Raw genomic sequence first — 11,200 nt, 5'->3', positions numbered from 1 at the left:
AAAAATAAAAAGTCATAAAGTTTTCAGGAGCTGTTTTCCAGGGTTTTCTAGAGAAAGACATGACTAAAGACTGATATGTAGGATGAGGATAAGGAAAAAACTGGCTGAAAGAGAATGTCCTCTTCTAGAGCAGTGAGAGTTGAGCTAGCCAATTCCTGTGTCCCATGTTACGTGGGAACTCTGAGCAATGGAACTGTGGTTGCAGGCTACACAGGTACACACTTACATGAGCACATGCACGAGAGGGGAGAATGAGGCATAATAGAATGGAAATCAGTGTTGATTCAACTTAGAGATCAATGAAGAAGACTTGGTATAGGATGAGCCACTGCTTGTTGGTTTGCAGCCCCCAGGCTAGCTTAGACCTGAAATAATCACACAGACACTGTATTAATTAAATCACTGCTTGGCCCATTAGCTCTAACTTCTTATTGGCTAACTCTTATAATAATTTAACCCATTTCTATAAATCTGTATATGGCCACATGACAGTGGCTTACCGGCAAAGTTTCAATATGTCTGACTCTGGCAGTGGCTCCATGGCATCTCTCTGACCCTGCCTCCTTTCTCCCAGCATTCACTTTAGTTTTCCCCTCCCAGTTCTGTTCTTTTGCCCTATCATAGTCCAAAAAAGTTTCTTTATTCATTAACCAATAAAAGCAACACACAGACACAAGGACCTCTCACACCAACTTGGTATCAACTGATTTCTTGGCTACCTCCCTGCATCTGGTAATAATGTCCCCTTCACACACCAGAAGCTCAGGAGGGAAGTAGAGAATGGAACCCTCACAGGTGGAGTAAGACACCTTTGTTACAAGACAGAGGCTGTACAGTGGACTCTTGATGTTTATAACTTCCCAGTACACTATATTTAGTCAGGTGTTCCTGTCAAGGGAAGTGAGGTGGAAAGGGTGTTCAGAGTCTAAAGTTTATTTTAAAAAGTATGTAGAAATTCTAGGCCAGGAGATATGCCTGGGAGGATTCATTAAGTCTACTTTCCATAGGCAATATTTTCAGGGAAGTTCATGCCGCTTGAGATGAAGACAGTCAAATCTCCCCCAGGACAAGCTTAGTATTCATTGTTACTCCAGAGCCAATGAGACTGGGAAATGTTTGGTCTTCTTTTAATAGCCCTGCCTATCCCTCTATCTCCAAACTCCTTTTTTGCTTATCTTATATCATTGACCCATGTTGGAAAAGAGATATAAAAATCAGTTTCTGGACTAAAAATACCAGATTTGATTATTGTTTCCTTGATGGCAGTCAATTATATGATAAACAATGACCTGATGATAGATGGAATTTCAATGTAGTCTCGACTCACACTTCAGTGATAGCCATGGATATTGAATGTTAGTCGGCTTGAGTCAATATCTTCTTACAGGACTCAGAAAAGTCTTCTAATTTGGAGGTGAGAACCATGCTAAGAGATTCAGACATTTTCTTCCTCAGGATTCTAAGCTAAAACTAAGCTTGCACACACATCCTTCACAGTAAGGAATGACCAGTAGTGGTGGTTCCTGCATGATCATATGATTTATGATCCTAATGACAGCTGCTTCAAGAAAAGCATCTATTCTCTTTAGCACTGTAAACCTCTTCAGTTGTGAAAGGAATCCCACAGCACTTGGTATTTTTTTGGAATTTATGTCTACACATTTTGGAGGTAAGGGTTCCGTCTCTGACTCAGGTAATGTGTAGGGCTCAAAAGTCTTGAGAAACAGCATCAAATGCACCCTTCTATGCCACACATTCTCTAGTTCTTCTGTCTTCATAGGATAAGTGTTCTTACATCTGTGGACATGTGAAATCATCCCCCACCCATGACCACACCTGAGTTGTGAGAATTCCTCAGGTTGGGTTCCTGATAGAACTGTCAGTGCTTACTTTTGGTTCAGCTTTCTGGACTCTTGGAGTCTGATGTGGACCCTGAATAAATAAGACCCCAAAATAAGTTTATTTAATGTTATTTTATAGTACCCTATATGCCTGTCTGCCACAGGAAGTGACACCAAAAAACTAATTGAAACCAAATAAAAATTTTGATCACATTGAGTATTGATCAGTGAAGGGCACACCTGTAAAAGTTTTTTCTAAAATTGTAGCTGTATCTGCTTCATTTCCTATGACCATTTTCATGAACTACGGTGGTTGTGTCTGTTTGTCTCAGCATATGCAGAAACTCTTGCTGTGAGATCCCCATATTGTCAAACTGAGCTACAGGAATGGACCCGTCCTCTTGTTGTCATACTGTGCATGTCCTGTTCTTTTTCTCTAGAGAACATAGGGAATGGACAATGAACTGAAAGAAGAACAGATGAGTCTTGACTAATAGGAAGCGTGGGGAGGCAGGATCTGGAGTGCTGGTGACTGTGAAACACCAGTCAAGGTTTTAATTCTCCTCTTTTATCTAGAGACTGGAACAGAAAGCATAAGGATATCCAGGTAATTATTTTATTTCTCTATTCACATGTCTTCTATTGAATATAGAAAAGGTATTTCTCTGTAAGTTTTAGGCCAGTCTGGTTGACAATGCCAGTTCCAGGTCAGGGTTACATAGTGAGATCTTGCTCAAAAATGGCATCCAAAAACTCATATATAACAGAAACACTGTTCAGAATTGGCCTTGATTGTGTCTTTTTGTTTATTATATATATTATATATATAAATTATGTATATATTTTAATATGTGTATTTTGCATCCCAACTGTGGCTTTTTTCCCTTCCTCTCTTCCCAGTCCCCTCATCTCCCCTCTGACCCCAGATCCACTCCTCCTCCATATTTATTCAGAAAAGGGCAGACCTTTTATGAATATCAATAAAATATGACATATCAAGTTGCAGTAAGAGTAAAGTATCTCCTCTCATGTTATGTTTGGACAAGGCAACCCAGTGTGAGCAATAGGGTACCCAAATACAGCAAGAGTCAGAGATAGCCCCTGTTTCTAGTGTTAAGAGTTCCACAAGAAGACCAAAGTACACAACTGTATCATATATGCAGAGATCCTAGGTCAGTCCCATGCAGGCTTCCTAGTTGTTGGTTGGGTCTCTGTGAGTCCCTTTGAGCCAAGATTAGTTGACTATGTTAGATTTTTGTGGTGTACTTGACCTTCCTGGTTCCTACAATCCTTCTTCCCCTTCTTCTGAAGCATCCACTGAACTCTGCCTAATGTCTGGCTGTGTTGACTGTGGTTCTCTGCTTGGGTTTTTACTAGTTACTGGATGAAGTCGCTCTGATGAAAACTGGGCTAGGTACCAACCTTGATTCCTAGCAAAAGAGGACATGTAGCCTGAACATGTCAACTTCTGTAATAAGGCAAGACTTCCATAACCTTAGACATACAATGTATCCTGTCTACAAGATTTACTGGTGTAAAGATGGAACAAAAATTGTGGGTATGGCCATCCAATGACTGGTTCAGCCTGGAACCCATGCCATGAGAGTGAACCCATCCCTGATATTGCCTGGAGGACCTCTATCCAGAGGCTAGATAGCCCAAAGACCTAAGATAGAACTGAACACAAAAAGTCAATTTAATAATGCCTAGTGATGTTTTTTATATTTTAAATATTTACATTCTGTTTATTTATACATATGTGTCTGTGTGTCTACTGTGTGTGTGTGTGTGTGTGTGTGTGTGTGTACAGGTCCCCCTGGAGGCCAGAAGATGGTGTTTGATCTCCTGGAGTTGGGGTTACAGGTGGTATGGAGCTGTCTGATGTGGTGGTACTTGGACAACTCTCTCAGGTCTTCTGGAAGAGCATCAGTGACTCTTAATGGTATCTTTCTTCTTTTAATAGGCAAATAGGCTCTTCCAGATAGTGCTTCTGAGGGAAGACCTGGACAGTACCCTAGAATCAAGCACATTTCTTGATGCATGGAAGTTAATTTTGACAGGGTGAATGAAAGGAAGTGGTCCTCATTGCCTCCCAATGTCAGGGTTTTAGAGCTGTATCTTTTCAAAGTCATGATCAGAGATAACCATGAAGCAAATCCAAGAGTACAGGACCAGTGCTAAAGAAATGGTTATGAAGAGAGCACATGTAGTGATGAGCCTCTCTTTTATCTTCTGGACTATTTCCTACCATACAATTAAGAAAAAATGTACATTAATAAAAATTAGACACACACATTTTATGTCATTTCTTTCTCAAATTCATATGCATTCAGAGCTTGGCAGAGTTTTCCTTTGCACTTCTAAGATTTGTGAGGACAGAAAACCATTTTTATGCTCAGACTGATGCTCTGAATTCTAGGTGATGTTATAAACTGAAGCCTTTTCAACAATATCCTTTCGGTAACTCATTCCATTTATCATATAGTACAAACACAGAATCCTTATTTCCCATTTGTTTCTCTTTTTCCATACCCTCTTTTCTAAATATGTTATCATTGTCTTCAAATGAACAGATATCTTTGTCCTGATCTTATAATTTTATCTTTAAGATAAAATCACTTTTATTTTCTATTACTTCAGAATTCTCCCTCACTTCCACCCCTGTCTCAAATGAACAGTGTGCTCAAATAGTAGAGGGAGGTAGGACAATGTAATAACATTTTACAGTTTTTTTATAAATCAAATTTAAAAATTTGAATTTTAATCACAAGTACACTTTGACCAGAAACAGAATTTAAATCAATTCCTGTGTATTTGTGTGTATGAATATATATATATATATATATATATATATATATATATATATATATATATATATATGCTTACATCTGTTCACACAGATGTTTGTCTATAAGTATTATACTGATACATTAAAAATAAATTATTTGTAGTTTTCATTTCTCAAAATTCTTTCCCCCATGTTATTGATATTATAGGAATGTCAAAAATTGATATTTAGAAATTAGACAACTAACTTAACTAAATAAAGCAACAATATATTATACAGTACACCTACTGTCCACTACACAATGACCTGCAACAATTGTAAGGTGGTTTGGACTCCTTAGAAAGACTTAAGACGGTATCTCTTTCCAGGCAGCTACATGCAGTCTACATAAAATGGAACCCTGGAACTCCACCTTGAGAAGTGACTTCATCTTGGTGGGAATTCTGGACAACAGTGGTTATCCTGAACTGCTCTGTGCCTCGTTCACAGCATTTTACATGTTGGCTCTGACCAGCAATGGACTGTTGCTCCTGGTCATCACCATGGATACCCGTCTTCATGTGCCCATGTACTTCCTGCTTGGGCAGCTGTCCCTAATGGATCTACTCTTCACTTCAGTTGTGACTCCCAAGGCTGTTGTGGATTTTCTGCTCAGGGACAACACCATAACCTTTGAGAGCTGTGCCCTTCAGATGTTCCTGGCACTGACTTTGGGTGGTGCAGAGGATCTCCTTCTGGCATTCATGGCCTATGATAGGTATGTAGCCATTTGTCATCCTCTGAACTACATAATCTTCATGAGGTCAAGCATCTGCTGGATCATGGTGGCCACATCATGGATCATGGCATCCCTGATGGCCCTAGGATATACCACATACACCATGCAGTATCCCTTCTGCAAATCTCGGAAGATCAGACACTTGCTCTGTGAGATCCCTCCACTGCTGAAGTTGGCCTGTGCAGACACCTCCACGTATGAACTCATGGTTTATGTGATGGGTGTGACCTTTCTTATTCCCCCTCTTGCTGCTATCCTCACCTCCTACACACTGATTCTGTTCACTGTGCTCCATATGCCCTCAAATGAGGGCAAGAAGAAAGCCCTTGTCACCTGCTCTTCTCACCTGACTGTGGTTGGAATGTTCTATGGGGCTGCCACATTCATGTATGTCCTGCCCAGCTCCTTCCATAGCCCCATACAAGACAATATCATCTCTGTGTTCTATACAATAGTTACTCCAGCTCTGAACCCCCTCATCTACAGCCTGAGGAATAAAGAGGTCACTGGGGCTTTAATGAGGGTCCTGGGAAGATATATCCTGCCTGCAAACCCCACGCTCTAGGAAGGCACTGGTGACATGACTTTCACTATTTCTTCTCCAAACAATTTTGTATTAGCCCCTTTGCAATGTTATAGTTTGCCTGAGATGGTACACATGCTAAAGTTTCATTTTCTTCTATTCAAGTCTTGTAAGTATAAAAACCTTAAGCTGAACTCACTTTTCACACATTGCTGTGGTCTTAGAAGCCCACATCACAAAGGGTCTTAGAGAATAAAATCTTTGAAGAGATATATCTTAGGTTCATTATATAGCTTGGCATCACCCCAATATATTACAAAGAAGACATGGTCAGGATTCACTTTACATTTCAAACTCACACAGCACTGAGATAAAGCTTTCATTTCAACGTGAGAAATCTCTAGTAGCCCCTCACATCATTCAATGCACATTATTAGTTATTAATAGATAGAAGGCTTCAACGAAGATAGCTTGTACTTCCTTGGAAGAATGAAGTTGGTGGAAAAATGAAGGGTGTGTGTGTGTGTGTGTGTGTGTGTGTGTGTGTGTGTGTGTGATTACATTTGCATTTCTAACCCGAGACAATGTTCATCTTGGTGGCACAGAGGGAAATGCCAATGCTGACATAGTAAATGATATCAAGAAGTGGAGTTTTGCTCTTCATGAAATTATAATCAGAAAAAAATGAACTTGGAATAGAAAACCTCCAGGGTTAAAAGGAGTACTATAAAAACAATATCAAGAGAAATAGGTTATATATATTGTTTGCATTATTTAAAAATTTGTTTAGAAACATTAAAATCATCACCAAGAGGCCATATTCCAAAAGTGGATGTATGCTTGTATTTGTGACCACAAAAACACAACTAGAAGCTCTATAATTTACTCTGTACCTTAAGTAGATTTCAGTTTTTTATATTATTTGTATGAGGAGATTTAAAGTAAAGATGGAAATTTTAATTCATGTGCTTAGAAGCTTTGGCTCATGGAAATGTTACAGTTGTTGATGACAGTGCTTAGAAATTTCTTTTGTCTTTACTGAGGCCACTTAATCTCTCAAGCTAATTGTCACAGAAAACTAAAATTAATTCGATAAATTTCCTCATTAAAAACAGAAGAATCTGTAATTCATAAAAATTCAACTGTGTTTTCTGTTTGTCATGCACATGCATTTTACTAAATTTAAATGTAAGGGATAATTAAACTGTGTTTGCCAAATAAAGTTTGGTTATTTTTATTCATTATCATAATAGGGTGTTTTAGAATATTGATAAACAGGAGGCCTCAGTCCTTGATTTCACAATCTGTTTCTCTTTATCTTTTATGTTTAGACTAGAAATTAAATATTTTTGTGTCTCAGTTTGCTGATCTCATGAAATGATGACTGCCATAAATCTGATACGTTGGGCCTCATGATGTTTCCAGTAGATTTGATTAGCTAACAAATACCAACATTTAGACCACAGTGTGGTTAACTGAACTAAAACCATGACATATTTTATACAATTAAAGAGCAGAATCACCTAAATATTAAGTAATTTTATTGTGTTTTTTAAAAAGTAAGTTATTATGATTACAATAGTATAGTAAAATATATAATGATAGAGAAATCATCTTAGATTGCATGCAGGTCATCCATTTTTAAATCATTTTTTCTATAACTTTTCTTAAAAAGTCCAACTGTCTTCAAAATATAGTTAATTTTAATTAAAAATATCAAAACAGCTAAAAAAACAAAGCAAGGAATCTTGGAAAACATAGAGAAAAATTAAATAGCAAAATTGAAATAAAAGGGAAAGGGAGGGAAGAGGGTAAGAACCAGATAAGAGTTTTTTTTTTAAAGGAATTACTAAACAAATAAATCTTCAAAAATACAACTGAGTTTATTTTGTGTTGATAATCTGCTACTGATCATGGAGTCATCCATTAAATGTGATTTGTTTAACCAGTGAGACTCTGTTGGAGAAAACAGAGCTTTCCTTTGTGAGCAATTATCAATTAGAGATAGCTTCTGCGAAGAGATGGGACTTATGCCTGCTCCACATCTCAGTGCTGGGACTTCATCTGGCTTAGACCTGTGCAGGTCGAACACATGCTGCTGCAGTCTGTGAGTTCCTGTGTGTGCCAGTTCTGTTGTATGCAGAAGGCCTTGTTTCATCAGTGTCTTCCATCTTCAGTGGCTCTTAAAATACTTTTGCCCCGTCTTCTACAGAGTTCTCTGAGCACCAAGGCAGAAGGGTTTTATGGAAACATCCCATTTAGGACTGGATGTTCCAAGATCTCACATCTGTGCACTTTGTCCAGTTATCTGTCCCATATTTATTCCCATTCTTTGCAAAAGGAAGTTTCTAGAATTATGGCTGAGCAAGACACTTACCTATGAGTATAGCAGAATTTGTTTGCCTAGTTAAATATTCCAAAACAGCACTATCCTCAAGTCAAATCTACTTTATCTCAGTGCAACATACTCATTCTCATATAAAGATGAGCAAACATTTTCTGTTAAGGGCCAAATAATAAATAATTAAGTTTGGGGATTATATCATCTCAATCATGGATCAGCTCTGCTGTGACAGCAGGGAAGGAGTCATGGCACACAGAACCAAACATGTGGCAATAAAACAATATTTACCCATCTGGGGGGCTGTCTCTGACCTCAGTGCCATTGTTTCTGACCCATCTGCACTACTGGAATCAATAAATCTTTAATTTTAGTAGTTTAAAAGGTAAGCTATTTTTTTATATACAAAAATCTCAGCAAAGAGATGAAATTGATAGGAATGTGGAATCAAACTGATAGTGATCTGATCTTTGGAGACTTCAAGATGTCAGCATCCAAGCAGCAGAGCTCTGATGGTTCTTCAACACTGTGTTTGTTGTCTTGCAAGCAGCACAAATCCCATGCTCACATTCCATCTAATGAAACACAGCCATGGTGCCCAACAGACTGCAAAACATGGTTCACGGACAAAAGGAATGGGCATCATAGTGAAGGATGATGGAGATTTAATTTAGTCAGATATTGAAACCGACATAAAGCTGATTTCAGGGGATTTGTACTTGTAGGTTAATACATTTAGTACAGCTGTATATTCAAAATAGTCAGCTATTTCTTCTAATCCAGGATCACTCAATTCGTCTTTATTAATTTCAATATGAAATCATCAAATCATCTTGTAACAATAATTAATAAATAGGAGATCATGAATTTTGAAAAGAGCAAGTGTTTGGATGGAAGCCTCACTCGACTCCCTGACATCCATATACCCAAAGAATCTCCTCGCCTGGGAGTTGCCTCAGTCCAGACTCCACCTCTGAGAAAGCCTGCCAAATGATGACCCCCACCCCCAGAGATGTTCAAGACCACTTCCACAGGGTATTTAAATTGTACCACAGAGAACAAACACATGGTTTTTCTGGTCTTTATTTCTGGGCTCCTCTTTGGAGGGCTGGAAAACCATCTGGAAGTGTTTGTATCCATTAAACCTGGGTTTATTCTCATTTGGTTTGGTCTGATATGGATTATTGCATTGGCAGAGGGGCTTATTTGAGTCCAGAAACTTTTCAGCAAGAAGGGTATGTGGGACAGTTTTGAGGAAGGAAAGAGAAGGTATACACTGTGTAATTATATTCCAATTGAAAATATTAAAAAAATATTTTAAATTCCCATTATAGATAATAAAAACCCAAGTGAGAAACTTATAAAAATATTACCACAAGTACAATAATCCAACTCTCTGTTTTCTCAATCTTGAATTTGTAAAAATTATAATAAAAGTCTGAACTATGAAATTAAAATAATGTACTTAATTATTATAACTAATAAATTAATAAAATCCTTTAATATAAAATTTAATGCATGATTTTATTATGTTTTGGAAAGCAACTTGTCCTTTAATATCAAGAGTATTTAGCAACTGTAACCCCACCCCAATCCCAGCAGACTTCCTCTACTGAGGCACAGATCCTATCAGTCAAAAGAGGGTAGTGACCTATTGCCAGAGGAATACACCCTCCCTGAATTCTGTCCCTGGTGACCCTTCCCCAAGCCCATGTAGTCTCAGCAAGTCCCTGGCTGGGCTTCTGGGCCCTACCCCTCAACCCCAGAAGATTTCTACTCAGCATGCCCAGGCCATACAATTAAAAATGGGTGAATGACCTCTCTGCCAGTGGAAATGTGCTGCTTCCTGGACCCTGTCCCTTGTAACCCTTCCACAGGCCAACACTATTCCAGCTAAACTCCGTCTCTACTGCTGCTGGGTCCCTATCATCCATCCCAGCAGTCTTATTCTACTGAGACACAGACCACATCAATAAAAATCACCCTCACCAGTGGACAAGCAGCCCTTTCCCAGAACTCCAACAGGGTCCATAGGTCCATATACAGTTCACACCCATTGGAAGAACAACTCCAGCAGCTCTGCTGGAGGCCATGGCACTCCTAGGTACCCCAGAAGAAGGTCTAGACTTTACAGAAGGCCACATCAGATCAAGGGACCCCAAACCACAATGGAGATACCCTACTTCACCTGAAGACTCACCAGTCACCAGAAACTTTGGCCACTTAGTAAAGAAAACCAAAGAGGAAACAGAAACAAAAAAAAATCCTATAACAACCACCCAACAAAGACAAACACAAGATTCAATTCCTAGACATATAATCATCCCAAATTCAGAAGACTAAACACTAGTTTAAGAATATAGTCAATAACAGAAAGGGCAGTGTTATCACCAGAACCCAGCTATCCTACACAGCAAGACCTGAACATTCCAACACGGATGAAACATAATAAAAGGACCTTAAAATAAACTGATGAAGATGATAAAGGCCCTTAAAAGGACATTTAAAAATATCTTTACCATCTTACACCTGTCAGATTGGCTAAAATCAAAAACACCAATGATAGCCTTTGCTGGAGAGGTTGTGGGGTAAGGGGTACACTCATCCATTGCTGGTGGAAATGCAAACTTGTGCAACCACTTTGGAAAGCAGCGTGGCGGTTTCTCAGGAAATTCGGGATCAACCTATCCCAGGACCCAGCAATTCTACTGTTGGGAATTTACCCAAGAGATGCCCAATCATATTACAAAAGCATTTGTTCAACTATGTTCATAGCAGCATTATTTGTAATAGTCAGAACCTGGAAACAACCTAGATGTTCTTCAGTGGAAGAATGGATGAAGAAACTGTGGAATATATACATATTAGAGTACTACTCAGTGGTAAAAAACAATGACATCTTGAATTTTACATGCAAATGAATGGAAAC

At 38.6% G+C, this 11,200-nt stretch overlaps 1 protein-coding gene across 1 annotated transcript; it reads left to right on the top strand.

Annotated features, from left to right (window-relative positions):
* The first annotated feature begins 5,021 nt into the window (after positions 1–5,021).
* LOC119821709 (olfactory receptor 2AG1-like) lies at positions 5,022–5,972 on the top strand. The gene has a single exon (XM_038340845.1). It carries the CDS (start codon positions 5,022–5,024, stop codon positions 5,970–5,972), a length of 951 nt encoding a protein of 316 aa, XP_038196773.1.
* The last annotated feature ends 5,228 nt before the right edge of the window (positions 5,973–11,200 follow it).

The sequence above is a fragment of the Arvicola amphibius genome, chromosome 1 (genome assembly GCF_903992535.2).
Source record: "Arvicola amphibius chromosome 1, mArvAmp1.2, whole genome shotgun sequence".
NCBI lineage: Eukaryota > Metazoa > Chordata > Mammalia > Rodentia > Cricetidae > Arvicola > Arvicola amphibius.
This window is presented reverse-complemented; position numbering and strand designations above follow the sequence as displayed.